General features: G+C 42.3%; 1 protein-coding gene across 1 annotated transcript in view; it reads right to left on the bottom strand.

The window, feature by feature from the left end:
- Positions 1-20,028, bottom strand: part of rad50 (RAD50 homolog, double strand break repair protein) — a 43,011-nt gene that overhangs the window by 7,835 nt on the left and 15,148 nt on the right. Inside the window, exons 12-22 of the mRNA XM_036937789.2 lie at positions 19,789-19,946; positions 19,509-19,684; positions 18,869-19,106; positions 18,272-18,461; positions 13,489-13,615; positions 10,680-10,873; positions 10,362-10,472; positions 9,713-9,805; positions 9,509-9,622; positions 9,212-9,339; positions 6,873-7,097 (exon numbers count right to left, since the gene is read on the bottom strand). Of these exons, the coding sequence (XP_036793684.2) occupies positions 6,873-7,097; positions 9,212-9,339; positions 9,509-9,622; positions 9,713-9,805; positions 10,362-10,472; positions 10,680-10,873; positions 13,489-13,615; positions 18,272-18,461; positions 18,869-19,106; positions 19,509-19,684; positions 19,789-19,946 (1,754 nt within the window). The remainder of the gene's footprint in view (positions 1-6,872; positions 7,098-9,211; positions 9,340-9,508; positions 9,623-9,712; positions 9,806-10,361; positions 10,473-10,679; positions 10,874-13,488; positions 13,616-18,271; positions 18,462-18,868; positions 19,107-19,508; positions 19,685-19,788; positions 19,947-20,028) is intronic.

Below are 20,028 nucleotides of genomic sequence, written 5' to 3' on the forward strand. Positions count from 1 at the left end.
GTCTCATTCTTCAAGGATTATTCCACTGCGGTTGTACGAAGACGCAAAGCGTTTGATGAGGCGAAGGCTCGACTCAGGAGAATGAAGATGGACTACGCACTGTTGTACCCGGCCACATTGAAGATTATGGTCAACGGATCGCCTAAAAAGCTCTACACACCTGAAGAGGCTGCTGCATTTACTGACTCTCTCGGGTAAATAACTTTAAACTGCACCTCCGCAGCATTGGATAACTTTGTTTATTTTTGGTTGAATCTGATCATGAAACAGTGGTGAGTCCTCATGTACTCCGTGAGTCCTCACGTACTCTTTCCATATATATAAAGGATGAGGCTATTGAGAGGCAATGCAGACTTAAGAGTCTACATTGGAGAGTTGAAATCCCCTGCATGTTAGCTAGTGGGAAAACCCCCTTTTGGATCTTTACATGTTTAATTTTTGGGTTTAGTATAGTTCGAGTTCAGGGTTCATATCGTTTGTTTATGCTCAGTGAGATAGAGGAGAGTTCAACACATGGAAAAAGGTACCACCCCACTTTTACAGTAGGATCCAGTCTGGATACTGAATGGTCAAGACACAATGGCAGGTAACAGACTGCTTGTATGTACATGGAACATTAGAGGAAGCCATAACCCCATTAAAAGGAAGAAGGTACTGTCTTTTTTGAAAAAAGAAAATATTGATATTGCCCTGTTGCAAGAAACTCATTTGGAGGATAAGGAGCACCTGAAATTACAACAAGTGGTCAAGTGTTTCTCATCATTTACATCCAGAAGTAGAGGTGTAGCAATTCTGGTGAAAAATAACTTACCACTTAAGGTCTTGAATTGTGTGAAAGATTAATTATAACAAAGCGATCAAATGTATGGTAATTTACAAGGGCAGAACATCCTCATAATTAATATTTACTTCCCCCCCTGCTCACCCCCCTGATTTCCTCAATAAGGTATTTCGAGACTTTTCAGAATTAAACTCAGACACTGAAGTGGTTGGAAGAGATTTGAACTGCTTGTTGAACCCCCTTATTGATAAGTTTCCCAGCGGTATAGCTTCACTCTCTCCTCAAGCTAAGTCACTTAAAGCTATCTGTGATGATCTGGGGTATGCGGATGTCTGGAGAGCTTTTCATCCCTCCAACAGAGAGTTCACTTTTTTCTCTGCACCTCATGGATGTCAGACTAGAATAGATTACTTTTTATGCCCAGGACGTCTTTGCAGTCTGTTATATCCGCTAGGATAGGAAGCATAGTCATATCTGATCATGCTGAGGTGATCCTGGACACAAAAATCAACGGGGCATTCAATCGGTCAAGACATTGGAGGTTGAATACAACCATTCTTAAAGACCATACATTCACATCATATTTTATTACAGAGTTTAAAGCATTTTTCTCTATTAACTCTCAATCAACAGATAACCACTCGCTCCTTTGGGAGACCTGTAAAGCGTATGCCAGGGGTCTGATTATGTCATACACAGCTACTAAGAGACGGAAAAAGCGTGAAAAGCAAAACATGTTAGAGGGTGAATTAGGAACTAAAGAGAAGGACTACATTAAAACTCCCAGTCCTGCCCTATTAAAGCAAATATCAGTCATTAGATCAACGTTAGACTCTCTCCTAACACAGGACACTGAAAAGAAAATGAGATTTGTCAGGCAAAAGCTATATGAATATGGCGATAAGCCAATTGCTACTATTACTGATTCTAATGGTATTCATTTATATGAAAATAAATTGATAAGTGACTCATTTAAGAAATGTTATACAAACATTTCTGCCTCAGAACTGCCAAAGGATGCACCCAAATTAATGGAGAACTTATTTTGTAAGATTGAGCTCCCTACTATCTGCGAAGAACAGAGGTCTCTCCTTAATGCCCCTATTACCGAGGAAGAGATAATGTTCGCAATTAAGAATCTGCAAAATGGTAAGGCCCTAGGACCAGACGGGTTTTGTAGTGAGTTCTATAAAGAGTTCCATGGCCTGATCCTTGAGCCATTGCGTGATATGTTTAACCACTCATTTTCAAATGACCAGCTCCGTCAAACGCTGAGAGAAGCCAACATTTCACTTATTCTCAAAAAGGGAAAATGTCCAGAGTCTTGTTCCTCGTACAGACCAATTTCCCTTCTGAATGTGGATAGAAAATTGCTTTCTAAAATTCTAGCCACAAGATTAGAGGACTCACTGCCACTAATTGTGAAAGGAGACCAAACTGGCTTCATTAAGGGTCGTAAGTCATGCAACAATGTCAGGCGGCTTCTTAATGTAATTCAAGCCTACTAACAAAGTGCTATGGATGGTCTTGTGCTCTCCCTAGATGCTGAGAAAGCTTTTGATCGTGTGGAGTGGTCTTACCTATTATTTGCTCTAAATAAATTTGGTCTAGGGGACAACTTTATAAAATGGGTGAAAGTTTTATATGATGATCCTCAGGCTGCTGTCCTTACTAATGGGCTACGGTCAAATAGCTTCTCTATACACAGAGGTACCAGACAGGGCTGTCCTTTATCCCCCCTCCTCTTTGCACTCATTATGGAACCACTGGCCGAGGCCATCAGGGTAACGCCGGCTATACAGGGGCTGCTCATTGGTGATGTTCACCATAAAATAAGCTTGTATGCTGATGATGTCCTGATATTCATCTCTAGTCCCGAGACTTTAATTACATCTCTTATTAATATTATTCAGCGAATTCTCAGGCTACAATAACCTAACTAAGTCAGAGGCTATGCCACTTGGTAGCCTACAATCTGTACCTAATACTTCTCCCCCCTTCCCTTTTAAATGGTCTCCCTCAGGTTTCACGTATCTGGGTATATTTCTAACTCCTAAATTCCAGCAAATGTACAAAGCCAATTTTGTTTCCTTGTTTGATACGATAAGACAGGATCTGGAGCGCTGGAACTCTCTCCCGATTTCTTGGTTGGGTAGAATATCCCTCTTGAAAATGAACATTTTACCTAGACTACTTTACCCAATCCAAATTATCCCAGTATTACTCTCCAATAAGGTAATAAAGGATGTAAATGGATGGCTAAGTTCCTTTATATGGAGTAAACGCAAGCCAAGACTTAAGATGGCAATATTGCAGCTGCCAAGTTCTATGGGCGGCTTGGACCTGCCCAATATCAGGTTCTATCAATGGTGTGCCCACCTTTGTTATATTTCTGACTGGATCACAAATGATGACTCCTCTATTTGGTTAGACATTGTGACTTCTCTTTCAAAATACCCCTTACAGCATATTTTATTTTTCAGAAGTTTCAAGTCTGTAGAAGATCACTGCAATAATCCCGTTACACTTAACACACTCAAAGGAGGTCAGTTCCATGCTTCCTGGGAAGGTCCAAACTAACCTCTGCTCTTACCCCAATTCTTAACAACCCAGATTTCAGTCCAGGATTGCTGGATGCTGGCTTTAATTTTTGGCTTAATAAGGGCATACGCAGGCTAAATTACTTATTTGCTGATAAGATTTTATTGTCATTTGAGCAGATGGTCGAGAAATATCGACTCCCAAAGCAGGACTTTTTCCGCTTCCTACAAGTAAGACATTATATTCTGAAGAGCACCACCTTAATTGGTAACCCTGATGTGTCTGTCATTGAAAGAATGCTTTTTTTCCCACAAAGGAAAATGTCTGTAAGTCTGTTTTATGATACTTTAAGGTCCTTTTCTGCTGTCAACACACAGTGGGTGAAACAAGTGTGGGAGAAAGAATTGTCTGTTACTATTGACGAAGAGATGTGGGAGGACATTTGGATATGCAAAAACAATATCTATATGTAATCGTACTAGAGCAATCCAATTAAGAATAATACACAGATTGCATATATCCCCAAATCGCAGACATGCTTTTAGCCCCACTTCCTCCTCCCCTCAGTGTCTTAAATGCAAAACTGATACAGGCACCCTAACACATTGTTTATGGTCATGTACCAAAATACAAAGATACTGGTCTGGTGTTCTGTAAGAAATTGAAAAGATCCTAGGGGTTGATCTAGAATTGGACCTAGTTTCTTTACTGTTAGGTCTCCCTAGTAGGCATGTTACTTCTGTGGGTTAAAGGAGGCTTTACAACATCCTTACCTTCGCAGCGAGGAAAAACATCCTTTTACAGTGGATTAGTGATGAGGTTCCTTCTATTAAAGATTGGCATAAGATACTATTTGAATGGGTGCCTCTGGAATATCTGACATGTACATTGCATTCTAAAACAGACCATTCTACAAAGTATGGGAACCTTATCTAAATGACCTAGAACCTGAGGTATCAGCTATTATGCTGCAAGGATTCTCTTAGAATGGCGGGGATCTATGTATTTCAGAACTACACTGTACGTTTTGTGTGGAACCTAACCTCTTGGTTTAAACTGAGCTTTTTTGTTTAATTTCTGTTTGTAAGTTTGTTTAAAATGTATGTATTGAGAGACGCAATGATGGGGATGGGGTGAGAGAAGCACCGAGCGGGAAGAGGAAAATGGTGTACGTATGTATGTGTGTGTGGTATGTGTGTATGTATGCGTGTGTGTATATATATATATATATATATATATATATATATATATATATATATATATATATATATATATATATATATATGCGTAAGTGAGTGCTGTTTTTGTGTGCTTTGTCTCTGTTGTTGTATCTCTTAATATGGGTGAAAATTGTGAAATTCCAATAAAAATACTGTTACAAAAAAAAAAAAAAAAAAAAAAAAGTGGTTACCAAGTGTTGGACACACCTACTCATTCCAGGATTTAATTTAATTATATATATATATATATATATATATATATATATATATATATATATATATATATATATATATATATAACTATTTTCTACATTGTACACATGGAATCATGTAGTAACCTAAAAAAGTGTTAAACAAATCAAATAATATTTTATATTTGTGATTCTTCAAAGTAGCCACCCTTGTCTACAGTTTTGCACACTCTTGGCATTCTCTAAACCAGCTTCATGAGGTAGTCACCTGGAATGCATTTCAATTAACAAGTGTGCCTTGTTAATTTGTGGAATTTCTTTCCTTCTTAATACGTTTGAGCCAATCAGTTGTGTTGTGACAAGGTAGGGGTGGTGGTATTCAGAAGATAGCCCAATTTGGTAACTGACCAAGCCCATATTAGTGCAAGAACAGCTCAAACAAGCAAAGAGAAACAATAGTCCATTACTTCAAGACATTAAGGTTAGTCAATCTGAAAAATGTCAAGAACTTTGAAAGTCTCAAACAAAAAGCCCTATGATAAAACTGGCTCTTATGAGGACCGCCACAGGAAAGAATGACCCCGAGTTACCTCTGCTGCAGCCAATATGTTAGAGTTAACTGCACATCAGATTGCAGCCCAAATAAATAGTCAAAGTTCAAGTAACAGACATCTCAACATCAACTGTTCAGAGGAGACCGAGTGAATGACCAAATTGTTGCAAAGAAACCACTACTAAAGGACACCAATAATAAGAAGAGACTTCCTTGGGCCAAGAAACACAAGCAATTGACATTAGACTGATGGAAATCTGTCTTTTGGTCTGATGAGTCCAAATTGGAGATGTTTGGTTCCAACCACCATGTCTTCATGAGACGCAGAGTAAGTGAATAGATGATCTCCGCATGTGTGGTTCCCACTGTGAAAAATGGAGGAGATGTGATGTGTGGAGGTGCTTTGATTGTGACAGTCTGATTTATTTCGAATTCAAGACACACTTAACCTGCATGGCTACCACATCATTCTGCAGGTATACGCCATACCATCTGGTTTGCGCTTAGTGGGACTATCATTTGTTTTTCAACAGGACAATAACCCAAGCTGTGTCGGCCGACACACCTCCAGGCTGTGTAAGGGCTATTTGACTAAGGAGAGTGATGGAGTGCTGAATCAGATGACCTGGCATCCACAAGTACCCTACCTCAACCCAATTGCGAAGGATTGGGATGAGTTGGAGTGAAGGAAAAGCAGCCAACAAGTGCTGAGCATATGTAGGAACTCCAATATTGTTGGAAAAGTATTCCAGGTGAAGTTGGTTGAGAGAATGCCAAGAGTGTGCAAAGCTGTTATCAAGACAAAGGGTGGCTACTTTGAAGAACCTAAAATATATATTTAGATTTGTTTAAGACTTTTTTGGTTACAACAAGATTCCATATATGTTATTTTATAGTTTTGTGGTCTTCACTATTATTCTACAATGTAGTAGGTGTGTCCAATATGTTTTTGTTTGTTTGAATTTTACCCCATTTTCGTGGTATCCAATTGTTTAGTAGCTACTATCTTGTCTCATCGCTACAACTCCCATACGGGCTCGGGAGAGATGAAGGTTGAAAGTCATGCGTCCTCCGATACACAACCCAACCAAGCCGCACTTCTTAACACAGCGCGCATCCAACCCGGAAGCCAGCCGCATCAATGTGTCGGAGGAAACACTGTGCACCTGGCAACCTTCGTTAGCGCGCACTGCGCCCGGCCCGCCACAGGAGTTGCTGGTACGCGATGAGACAAGGATATCCCTACCGGCCAACCCCTCCCTAACCCGGATGACGCTAGGCTAATTGTGCGTCGCCCCACGGACCTCCTGGTCGCGGCCGGTTACGACAGAGCCTGGGCGCGAAACCAGAGTCTCTGGTGGCACAGCTGGCGCTGCAGTACAGCGCCCTTAACCACTGCGCCACCCGGGAGGCCCCATGTCCAAACTTTTAACTGGAACTGTATATGATCAGAGGAACTGGTATGGTTACACACCCTGTAAGTCAAACACACATGACCGCCTCTACAACCATGAGTCTTAAAGGAAATGGACCTATCACCACCACCGAACCACCCTCCTCCCTACCCATCCCCGTCAACAACTCACTGGTCTAGGGCCTTGTAGTAGATGTCCAGGTCCTTGTTGGCCAGCTCTGTGGTCCTCATGACGATCATCCTGTCCCGAAAGCGTTCGTCAGCCTTGCCGTACTGGTCCTCGCGGAGCTCCTTGCGGAAGCGGATGATCTCCTCCTCGAAGCCCTTCTGTCGGCCCAATGATACACTGCGGTTCTTCTTCAGGTCGTCCACGCGCTGCTCAGACTCCCTGCGCTCACTGAGAACCAGGGGAGAGGGACAGAGTACTCAGAGATATTTCTCACACATTTCATGTTACAGTGATAAAAGGGACTAGAGGTCGACCAATGATGATTTTTCAACGTCGTTACGATACCGATTATTGGAGGACCCCCAAAAAAAGCCGATACCGATTAAATCGGCAGATTTTTTATATATTTGTAATAATGACAATTACAACAATACTGAATTAACACTTATTTTAACTTAATGTAATACACCAATAAAATCAATTTAGTCTCAAATAATTGGCTTAAATAATGCAAAAACAGTGTTGGACAAGAAAGTAAAAGTGCAATATTTGCCATGTAAAAAAGCAAACTTTTAAGTTCCATGCACAGAACATATGAAAGCTGGTGGTTCCTTTTAACATGAGTCTTCAATATTCCCAGGTAAGAAGTTTTAGGTTGTAATTATTCTAGGAATTATAGGACTCTCTCTATACCATTTGTATTTCATATACCTTTGACTTGGATGTTCCTATAGGCACTCTAGTATTGCCAGCCTAATCTCGGGGGTTGATAGGTTTGAAGTCATAAACAGCGCAATGCTTGAAGCACAGCGAAGAGCTGTTGGCAAATGCAGGAAAGTGCTGTTTGAATGAATGCTTATGAGCCTGCTGCTGCTTACCACTGCTCAGTCGGACCGCTCTATCAAATCAAGACTTAATTATAATCTAATAAAACACAGAAATACGAGCCGTAGGTCATTAATATGGTCAAATCCGGAAACTATAATTTCGAAAAAACAAAACATTTATTATTTCAGTGCAATACGGAACCGTATTTTCTCTAACGGGTGGCATCCCTAAGTCTAAATAGTGCTGTTACATTGCACAACCTTCAATGTTATGTCATAATTATGTACAATTCTGGCAAATAAATTATGGTCTTTGTTAGAAAGAAATGGTCTTCATACAGTTCGCAACGAGCCAGGCGGCTCAAACTGCTGCATATACCCTGACTCTGCTTGAACAGAACGCAAGAGAAGTGACAATTTCCCTAGTTAAAATAAATTCATGTTAGCAGGCAATATTAACTAAATATACAGGTTTAAAAATATATACTTGTGTATTGATTTTAAGAAAGGCATTGATGTTTATGGTTAGGTACACATTGGTGCAGCGACAGTGCTTTTTTCGTGAATGCGCTTGTTAAATCACCCGTTTGGTGAAGTAGGCTGTGATTCGATGATAAATTAACAGGAACCGCAACAATATGCAACGCAGGGCAAGCTAGATAAACTAGTAATGTCATAAACCATGTGTAGTTAACTAGTGATTATGTTAAGATTAAACTTATAAAAAATCAATCAATGCTAGCTAGCAACTTACCTTGGCTCAAATCAAATAAAAGTTTGTCATGTGCGCAGAATACAACAGGTATAGCAGACCTTACAGTGAAATGCTTACTTACAGGCTCTAACCAATAATGCGGAGGGAAAAAAAAGTGTGTGTAGGTAAGTAAAGAGATAAAACAACAGTAAAAGGTTCCTTGCTGCCCTCGCATAACAGGTAGCCAGCCTGCCACGCAGTCTCCTCGTGGAGTGCAATGTAATCGGCCATTATCTGTGTCCAAAAATGCTGATTACCGATTGTTTTAAAACTTCGGCCTTAATTAAATCGGCCATTCCCGATTAATCGGTCGACCTCTAAAAGGGACTGGTGTCTCCAAAGAGATACTGTGTAAAAAAGTTTGTATGAGCTGACACCACCACCTCTCTGACTCCCTATGCTCACTAGTAACCAGGGAAAAAGGCACACTTACAGCCTTATGTGTTGGCCTAGGGTATATTCTGGAGGTATTTCAGATGGGTCACTTTGTAACAGGAGTCCTACAAGGGTTGCATCTCCACCCAGAACGACTAGGTCATATGAACCGACACCACCAACATGAATTTTTTAAGACGTAATTCCAAATTCCAGCATCTGATTATTAGTTCAAAATTCAGGCAGGTATAATACAATCAATTCCATATTATCTTATGGAACCTGGGAGGCACGGATTAGCATCAGAAGCATACGTGGGTTTGAACATGTTGCGTTTTGGGACCACTCCCGGGTGCAGGGGAGCATGGTCAAGGAGGCGTTCTTACTTGCGTAGCTGCAGGACCTGCATGTTCCCCATATCCTTCGCCACAGCCTCTCGTTTTTTGGTCACGTCCTTCAGCTCCTCGATGCGCTTCCTCAACGTCAGGTTGTCCTGCAGCCAACGCTCTTGGACCTTCAATGATATCACACGGTCACCCAGATCTCAAGTTCACAGATTTCACCCAACACTACCACCTGTTTTCTTTGCTCCTTCATAAAAGCACACTGGTAACTTACTGAATGGGGGAGAAAAAGGAGAGACAGACATAATTAGGGAAAAGATATATGCCATCTGAGCTCACCTTCTGAGTGTCTATGTCTTGCCTGATGTTTCCACTGTCTTTGTTAATCTTCTCCCGTTGCTTCTCTGCCTCATGGACCTGAGTGTTGGTCTCTCGGAGCTCCCCCTCTTTTTGCTTCAAAAGAAACGCATGACAAAATGTGTCAAAAGAAATTGAGACAATGCTTATTGACAGGATAAGGAACAAAACCAAACCAATTATTACCTCTTTGTAATCATCCTTGCCCTCTTCTGTGTATCCGGTAATCTCTCTTTCAAAGGCGGCCATGCTTTTAACTTTGTCTTTGATGCTATTTATCTGGGATGGAGGGAATGAACAGGTGGTTAGAAGTGCTACTTTGAAATAAATAATAACCATCTCGGCATGATTGAGACATGGTATGCAATTAAACCTGTTCCCAGACACTTCCGTGAAGAGTGTGAAGAGTCTGGTGGACCAACACGTCAAACTTGGCCTTTGTTAGCCAATAGAGAAATACCGGGAAAAATTCCTGCCGCATAGGCATTAGTTTAATCTACCAACCAATCATCTCCCACAACACCTCCCCCCTAACCCTCCCCATACGCGAGCACACCACAAGTACAGCGGCATGCCTCGCAGTTGTGCGATGTCACTCAAATTAAATAACATACTTTGTTCACTATGGTCACACTCACTATGGCCAACTTTGAATCGTTGATGTACCGGGCTTATATGCGCAATAGCCTGGGGACGAGGTTAGTAGGCGAGAGACATGAAGTGACTGGAGAAACACTTATCAGACTTAATATGCAGTCCTCCATTAGCACTTTGAAAGTATTAGCAAGAAATGTTGGACAGTTAAATAATTCAAACGAGAAAGAGGTGGTGGTACCTTCTCTTGTCCCTCCTCCTGCCTCTGCTTCCTGCGCTCCATCAAATCCAGCCTCTCCTGCTGCAGCTTCTCCAGGGTGGTGGCCAGAGGGGACACCTGCTCCTTAGCTTCCTGAACACAGGGAGGAGATATCGCTTTATCAGTGTATCAAGGTTACACCATGACCTTCTCTTATTACTAAGACTACAAAACATCACAGCCAATACAGAAGAAAACATGTTATAACCGTCAAACCACCTGCTGCTAGACAGTTCTACCAATTAAGTATGATTCCAGATAGTTCCCTCAGACAGGTCACTGCTCTGAGTGGAGTTTTACCTTGATCTCTCTGTGCAGAGCCTGAATCTCAGTGGTGAACTCCACACACTGCTCCTCCAGCTGCTGCTGCTTCTGCATGTTACTGGAGATCTGCAGCTTCTCCGCCCGGGTCTCGTTCATGCTGCTCTTCAGGCTCTGGATCTGCTCCTGCTGGTCCTGGATCAGTTTACGCTTCAGCTCCATCTTGCTGGAAGCTGCAATGAATCAAATAACATTGGAATACATAGTAATACAGTGTAAGGGTGGAATAGATAGGTACAGTGAGGGAAAAAAGTATTTGATCCCCTGCTGATTTTGTACGTTTGCACACTGACAAAGAAATTATCAGTCTATAATTTTAATGGTAGGTTTATTTGAACAGTGAGAGACAGAATAACAACAAAATCCAGAAAAACGCATGTCAAAAATGTTATATATTGATTTGCATTTTAATGGGGAAAATAAGTATTTGTACCCCTCTCAATCAGAAAGATTTCTGGCTCCCAGGTGTCTTTTATACAGGTAACGAGATGAGATTAGGAGCACACTCTTAAAGGGAGTGCTCCTAATCTCAGTTTGTTACCTGTATAAAAGACACCTGTCCACAGAAGCAATCAATCAGATTCCAAACTCTCCACCCTGGCCAAGACCAAAGAGTTCTCCAAGGATGTCAGGGACAAGTTTGTAGACCTACACAAGGCTGGAAATGGACCAAGACCATCGCCAAGCAGCTGGGTGAGAAGGTGACAACAGTTGGTGCAATTATTCGCAAATGGAAGAAACACAAAATAACTCTCAATCTCCCTCGGCCTGGGGCTCCATGCAAGATCTCAATTGGTAACACACTATGCCATGAAGGACTGAAATCCTGCAGCGCCCGCAAGGTCCCCCTGCTCAAGAAAGCACATATACATGCCCATCTGAAGTCTGCCAATGAACATCTGAATGATTCAGAGGACAACTGGGTGAAAAGTGGAGCTCTTTGGCATCAACTTAACTCACCGTGTTTGGAGGAGGAATGATGCCTATGACCACCAAGAACACCATCAAACATGGAGGTGGAAACATTATGCTTTGGGGGTGTTTTTCTGCTAAGGGGACAGGACAACTTCACCGCATCAAAGAGATGATGGACGGGGCCTTGTACCGTTAAATATTGGGTGAGAACCGCCTTCCCTCAGCCAGGGCATTGAAAATGGGTCATGGATGGGTATTCCATAATGACAATGACCCAAAACACACAGCCAAGGCAACAAAGGAGTGGCTCAAGAAGAAGCACATTAAGGTCCTGGAGTGGCCTAGCCAGTCTCCAGACCTTAATCCCATAGAAAATCTGTAGAGGGAGCTGAAGGTTCGAGTTGCCAAACGTCAACCTCGAAACCTTAATGACTTGGAGAAGATCTGCAAAGAAGAGTGGGACAAAATCCCTCCTGAGATGTGCGCAAACCTGGTGGCCAACTACAAGAAACGTCTGACCTGGTGATTGCCAACAAGGGGTTTGCCACCAAGTACTAAGTCATGTTTTGCAGAGAGGTCAAATACTTATTTCCCCCATTAAAATGCAAATCTTTATTTATTAAGATTTTTGACATGTGTTGTTCTGGATTTTTTTGTTGTTATTCTGTCTCTCACTGTTCAAATAAACCTACCATTAAAATTATAGTCTGATCATTTATTTGTCAGTGGGCAAATGTACAAAATCAGCAGAGGATCAAATACTTTTTCCCCCTCACTGTATATCATAATATGTAACACACAGGATATGAACCCGGGTCTCCCACGTGAGCAACCAACGTCTTAGACCAAGAGCTTTTGAAGTTAACAGGCAACTCACGACAGCTACATTCACCCCCATTTGAACTCCTCCCCCACGAGAGACCACCCCACATTGGGCGCCAATGTAACACGCGGGATATGAACCCGGGTCTCCTGCAGGAACAACCAAATTTCAGTGGTGTAAAATACTTGAAAGTACGACTTAAGTAGTTTTTTGGGTGTATCTGTACTTTACTATTTATATATGTTTTTTACAACTTATACTTCACTACATTCCTAAAGAAAATCATGTACTTTTTAATCAATACATTTTCCCTGACACCCAAAAGCAGTCCTTACATTTTGAATGCTTAGCCGGACAGGAAAATGGTTAAATTCACACACTTCAAGAGAACATCCCTGGTCATCCCTACTGCCACTGATCTGGTGGACTCACTAAACACACATGCTTAATTTTAAAATTATGTCTGAGTGTTGGAGTGTGCCCTTGGCTATCAGTAAATTTAAAAAATGAAGGAAATGGTGACGTCTGGTTTGCTTAATATAAGACATTTGAAATGATTTATACTTTTACTTTTGAAATTAAGTATATTTTAGCAATTATATTTACTTTTGATATTTAAAACCAAATACTTTTATAACTCAAATAGTATTTTACTGGGCGACTTTCACTTGAGTCATTTCCTATTAAGGTATCTTTACGTTTACTCAAGTATGACAATTTGGTACTTGTTCCACAATTGCTGAAGTCTTAGACTAAGAAGTAATTCCCTCTTGGGCCGAAGGCAAACACTGGTTTTGAAGATTGCACGGGGGGCTACTTCATCACGTGACCATGACCGACTGATGTCCGCTTCACCTACACCGAATTGACCTATAGGCTACTGTATGTCATCATAGATGTAATATGTACATGAAGGAACAACAATTCCCTTCACTAACAGCTACAGTAGATTTACTATAAGGAAATCCAACTTCGTCTGGCATTTTACAGTTGCTCAACAGGTCTTGCGGAGGAGGCCCCAGTGTAACATTATCCCCAGGCAGGTCGTACTTGTGTCCAGGCGATGCTGGGTCTCCTGTTTCTCCTGGTTGACCTGCTGAATGGTGCGGCTCAGGTCCACTCCCTGCAGCTTGGCAGCTTGCTGGGCTATCTTCCTCTCCACATCCTTCAGGTCCAGCTAGAGACCAAGGACACACACACAGACAGAGGAGGTTACCACAACAGTCAAGGATGGAATGAACGAGGGTAAAGAGAGATGCATAGAAAGAAACTAGGGATGGCCATTTGAAATGATTTCGCTATTTGAATAGTCCCCCCCCAGTAGTCGAGATGTATTAACTTTTTTAAAAAACTAAAAATGGGGACTTGCTTGCGTGACCCGGGAGAGCCGGTGCGCTGCTTGTTGCAGCAGAAGGGTGGGGGAGCGGCGGGAGAGGAGCAGGTGTGTGTGTTGCATGGACGTAGACAGAGGGAGATGAAGTAGTCAAACCGAATTGCGCTATTTAGAACAAGTTGTTGCTGCCATAGGTTATGTATCATACCATCTGGTAGTGCCTTGTCTTGACCACATCAGATTGATGTAAAGAAGCTAGCTAGCTACAGTAGCCAGCTAAGTTAGCAGTACGTCTTTCATTTTTAAATGGGACGCACTCATAAAAATGGTCATAAAACTGTTATTTTATTAAAATGTCAAATGGGTCTATCCTTGTAGGCTATATAGCAATGTCACATATGTATTATTTTATACAAAGCCTTTTCATTGTTAAAGGTGCAATATGCAGTAGTGCTGAGCAATTAGTGCAATACATGGTTTTCGATTGAAGTTATATTTTTTGCTTTACATGAAATGTATTATGAAATAATGACAATTATCTTAGAGCTTTTTAAATGGAAATTCCAAAGCCAAAAATAGTGAACATCCAATAAGGACTGGGCAGTATACAGTATTTTACAGGTTTGGGTTTTTGCTTTACCTTCTATAATGATATTCGAATGTTTGGTTTGTTTAATGTGATACGCTGTGTAACGTCTATTTTTATAGCTTACTCCGCTACTTGAGTCATCTCTCTCCACTCTCCATACTGTTTTCCACACAGACCAAGCCCCACCCCCTGGCACTCAAGGAGCGCATTTGTTGTTACTCGACCACGAGACGCTTGCTTTCAGTCTGCGTGGTCAATGCACCACATGCAACAATGTTGATGACTACAATGCGGTTTCCACTTTGCTTCTTAATATAAATCCACAAGTGTAGCTAGCAAGCTGGCTAGCAAGCTAATAAATAGACTGAGACAGACTAAACATAGCTAGCTATACAGCGTGATGATTGATTGTGTAGGCCTAAATCAGCATGTTTGTGCAACAATATCAATATCAAAAAGGAATTATAAAAAATATTTAACTAGGCAAGCCAGTTAAGAACAAATTCTTATTTACAACATGACAAAACTGGGTCAATTGTGTGCCGCCCTATGGGCCTCCCAATCAAGGACTGTAGTGATAACTCTTGCACTGAGATGCAGTGCCTTAGACCACTGTGCCACTCAGGAGCCCTGGAAGCCTGAATATGTTAGCTACATGAAGTAGCTAAGATTTTTTTATTTTTTATTTTTTTTTTTTTTTTACATAGCCAAAGATTATAGGGTCCCCTAGGAAACCCTGACCAACACTTTGGTTCCTACCCTGTCACAACAACTCCTCCCTGGCATTTTCATTCGTTGTAATGTCAAACACTGTATTCAAAGTGCCCACTGCTATATAGATTTTTTTACACCTTTTTCTCCTCAATTTCATGGTATCCAATTGGTAGTTAAAGTCTTGTCCTATCACTGCAACTCCTGTACAGATTCGGGAGAGGCGACGGTCGAGAGCCATGCGTCCTCTGAAACACAACCCTGCCAAGCCGTACTGCTTCTTGACACACTGCTCGCTTAACCCGGAAGCCGGCCGCACCAATATATCGGAGGAAACACCGTACACCTGCCGACCAAAGTCAGCGTGCATGCGCCTGGCCCGCCACAAGGAGTCGCTAGAGTGCGACAAGGACATCCTGGCCGGGCAAACCCTACCCTAACCCAGACGACGCTGGTCCAATTGTGCGCTGTCTAATAGGTCTCCCGGTCTTGGCAGGCTGCGACACCGCCTGGGATCAAATCTGGGTCTGTAGTGACGGCCTTAGTCCGCTGCGATGCAGTGCCTTAGTCCGCTGTGCCACTTGAGGCCGGACCACTTATCTTCTAAATATAGAATTAGAAATCATAATTTTTTCCATAATTCCAACAGTTCACCCAAGTGTTTAGATCTAAATGGCAATTGCAACAAATCGGTTAAAAATAAGTTCTAGATTCTTTCCCCATATTGTTCAGCCCTATGAGGCAGTTTGGAAATTATCTCAAATGAGTGCAGGAAATGCAGAAATTGATGAAGGCAGAATTTTGTTGTATACCATTCAATTAAATGTCAACCAATCAGAATGGAGAAAGACCCCTTGAAATACTGTGATATTATATTAAGGGCCATATCACCCAGCCCTACATTCAATTGCCAAAACATTGAAAATATTCCATCGTCTCTGTCAGGCCCACATAGGTAGACATCAATAGAAAAATAGGAAATTACCATGAATTTCTCTTTTCTTCAATTTTGTATATTACTTATCCTTTTTAATTCCTTAAAGTCATCATGTCATCTATGCTCAAGCAGTAGCAGCCAGATAACGTCTCTGTACTTCCCACACGGTTCTGTCTTTAGTCATCCTATTTCACTAGACTAGCTGCAGAGCCGTCTAACGAAATCATTTTACTAGTTCATCAAATAGAAAGCATACTTTCATGAACTATCTAGGCCTGAGCCGGAAAAAACAGGCGTAACAGATTCCAGTCATTGGAGTCAATTACCACATTTCTGCTCTGAACTAGGTTGAATATTTGCTTAATGAAAACAACTCCTTTCAGCCCAAAAAAATCAGAGCATAAATGGAATTCCAAGTAATTTAACCAACTTTGGTCAATTAGTGGATTTTATAAGCACAAGAAAATATATAGAAATTGCTGCCATTTACTAAAATTCTTATATTTGCTTTGTCAAACTGAAATGAGGCAATGTATACACTAAGTGTACAAAAATAATATATCCTAATATTGAGTTGCACCCCCTATGAACCTCTGAACAGCCTCAATTTGTCAGGGCATAGATTATGTGTCGAAAGCCTTCCACAGTGTTGGCTGCCCACAGTTGTGTCAAGATGACTGGATGTCCTTTGGGTGGTGGACCATTATTGATACACACGGGACAATTGTGTGGAAAAACCCAGCAGCGTTGCAGTTCTTGACACACTCAAACTGGTACACATGACACCAGACCCTCAGTACTTTACTCAGTACTTTGTTGACGCACCTTTGACAGCAATTACAGCCTCAAGTCTTCTTTGGTGTGATGCTACAATCTTGGCACACCTGTATTTGGGGAGTTGTTCCCATTCTTCTCTGCAGATCCTCTCAAGCTCAGTCAGGATGGATGGGGAGCCTCGCTGCACAGCTATTTTCAGGTCTCTCCAGAGATGTTCAATCGGGTTCAAGTCCAGACTCTGGCTGGGCCACTCAAGGACATTCAGAGAATTGTCCCAAAGCCACTCTCCTTTGTTGTCTTGGCTGTGTGCTTAGAGTCGTTGTCCTGTTGGAAGGTGAACCGTCGCCCCAGTCTGAGGTCCTGACCAGGTTTTCATCAATAGCTCTCTGTACTTTGCTCCGTTCATCTTTCCCTCGATCCATCCACAAAGCATGATGCTGCCACCACGCTTCACTGTAGGGATGGTGCCAGGTTTCTTACAGACATTACACTTGGCTTTCAGGCCAAAGAGTTCAATCTTGGTTTCATCTGACGAGAGAATCTTGTTTCTCATGGTCAGAGTCCTTTAGGTGCCTTTTCGCAAACTTCAAGCGGCCTGTCATGCGTATTTTACTGAGGAGTGGCTTCTGTCTGGCCATTCTACCATAAAGGCCTGATCGGTGGAGTGCGGCAGAGATGGTTTTCCTTCTGGAAGGTTCTCCCATCTCCACAGAGGAACTCTGATCAGAGTGACCATCAGGTTCTTGGTCACCTCCCTGACCAAGGCCCTTCTCCCGATTGCTCAGTTTGGCCAGGCGGACAGCTCTAGGAAGAGTCTTGGTGGTTCCAAACCTCTTCCATTTAAGAAAGATGGAGGCCACTGTGTTCTTGGGGACTTTCAATGCTGCAGAAATGTTTTGGTACCCTTCCCCAGGATCTGTGCCTCAACACAATCCTGTCGTCTCGGAGCTCTTCGGACAATTCCTTCAACCTCATGGCTTGGTTTTTTGCTCTGACATGCACTGTGAACTGTGTGACCTTATATAGACGTGTGTGCCTTTCCAAATCAATTGAATTTACCACCAGTGGACTCCAATCAAGTTGTAGAAACATCTCAAGATGATCAATAGAAACAGGATGCACCTGAGCTCAATTTCGAGTCTCATAGCAAAGGGTCTAAAAAACAAAAATAAGGTCTCTGTATTTTTTCGCTTTGACAGAACTTTTTTGTACTTAATCCATTATAGAATAAGGATGTAACGTAACAAAATGTGGAAAAGTAAAGGCTTCTGAATACTTTCCGAATGCACTGCATATCATAAAAATAAATGTAAAAAAATAATAATACTCTCGCAAGAAATCGAATACTACGACCGTTTGGATATTCGAATAACCTAGCCCATCCCTGAAAGAAACACAGAAATCATTGACATCTCTATATGGTGACTTTCACATTAAGAATGAAGACCACACAGGCTGTGTTATGTTAATCGTTATGTGATCTGACCTGGTATCTGTCCATGAGGGAGATGTCCTGCAGGCAGGCCTTGGCTGTGTCCTCCTCTGACATCAGAGTGGACAGCAGGGTCTCCTGCTCCTCCACATCCCCCTTCAGCCTCTCAATGTCCCGGTTCACGTTCTGCAGCCGGTTCCTCAGCTCAGGAAGCTCCTTCTCCTGCAGCTCAGCAATAGACTGCCTGGTGGTTACCACAGCACAGAACAGGGCCTGGGTCAGCAACTCATGTGGATCAACTGAGACGAGAGTAGCATATGGCTTAGGTGGAGAAAGGGTTAAGATAATGGGACATGAGCAGTGGAGCAGGACATCTACAACAGTTTTGAGTAATAATTTCTCTGCCCCAGTCAAACAGCAGCAAGCCATACAAAATGACATATGTTTTTTCTTTCACATCCATCTATTATGAAGTACCAGAACATGATCCTCTCTCACAGGTTATGTGCAGCGGCTGCCTGATCAAGATGTGTGCCTCTGCATTGTACAGGCATCCACTACCATCTAGTGGAAGAAATGCAACCTAATCCAAAAGCCTATTGTCTACAATGAAAATACACAAGCAGTAAGTACTCCCCGATCCGTTCTAACCTGACAGGTTTGAGAGCCATCATGTCGTCCTTCCTCCTCTCCTTCCTCTTCAGGTCCTGCTCTGTGTTCTTCAGCTTGTCAGGGACCAGGCGCAGCTTGGACTGCATGTCGTTGATGACGTCCTGGAGCTCAGCCTCCGAGGGGAAGATGCGCTGGCACACGGGGCAACAGGGCTCGCCCTCCTCTGTCAGCTGACTGATGAACTGAGTGTACACGGCTGTGGCTCCCGCCAGCATGGCTGAGCGCGCACACACACACAGGGTTAATAAGAACTGACATTATTTAAAACAGATCAGAAAATATACAGTACCAGGCAAAAGTTTGGACACACGTACTCATTCCAGGTTTTTTCTTAATTTAACTATTTTTTACATTGTACAATAATAGCGAAGACATCAAAACTAGGAAATAACAAATGGAACCATGTAGTAACAAAAAAAAAATATGTTAAATCAAAATATATTTTATATTTGAGATTCTTCAAAGTAGCCACTCTTTGCCTTGATTACAGCTTTGCACACTCTTGGCATTCTCTCTACCAGCTTCATGAGGTAGCCACCTGTAATGCATTTCAATTAACGGTATAAATTAAACCGGTATAAATTGAACCTCATATCCAACTCGTGGACCTGTTAGTTACCTCTCTGCTTGGAGGTCTTCTCCAGGTCGTCCTGCAGCTTGCCCAGGTCCTGCTGGAAGTCCTGACTGCCACACACGTTGAACATCTTTTCCTCATAGCTGGCCAGCTGCTGCTCCTTCCTCCTGATCTCTGCTGTGATGTGGCTCTTATTCTGCTCCCCCGACGCCAGCTCCTTACTGCAAGCACAGAAACACATAGACCTCAGCAACTTCTTACTGTAACAACACAAAGACAGAGCAGATACTGTATTCATTTGGCCATGTTTGACAGAAGCACTGACTTGAGCTTGGCTAGTTTCTCCCTGGTGGAGTTGATCTCTTTGGACTTGGAGTGGATCCAGTCCTCCAGCTCCCTCTTCTTAGGGAAGTGACCCAGCAGGGACACCAGATCCTCACTGTGCCTTGACTTGATTTTCCTCACCTGATCTTCTTTATCTGTCTGAGGGAAGAAGAGAGGCCCACAGGCTCATGTTACCACTGGCCAGGTTGAGAGTGACCTCTTGTTCCATGTCATTGGTCAG

Source organism: Oncorhynchus mykiss, chromosome 12 (genome assembly GCF_057628025.1).
Source record: "Oncorhynchus mykiss isolate SJ-2025 chromosome 12, ASM5762802v1, whole genome shotgun sequence".
NCBI lineage: Eukaryota > Metazoa > Chordata > Actinopteri > Salmoniformes > Salmonidae > Oncorhynchus > Oncorhynchus mykiss.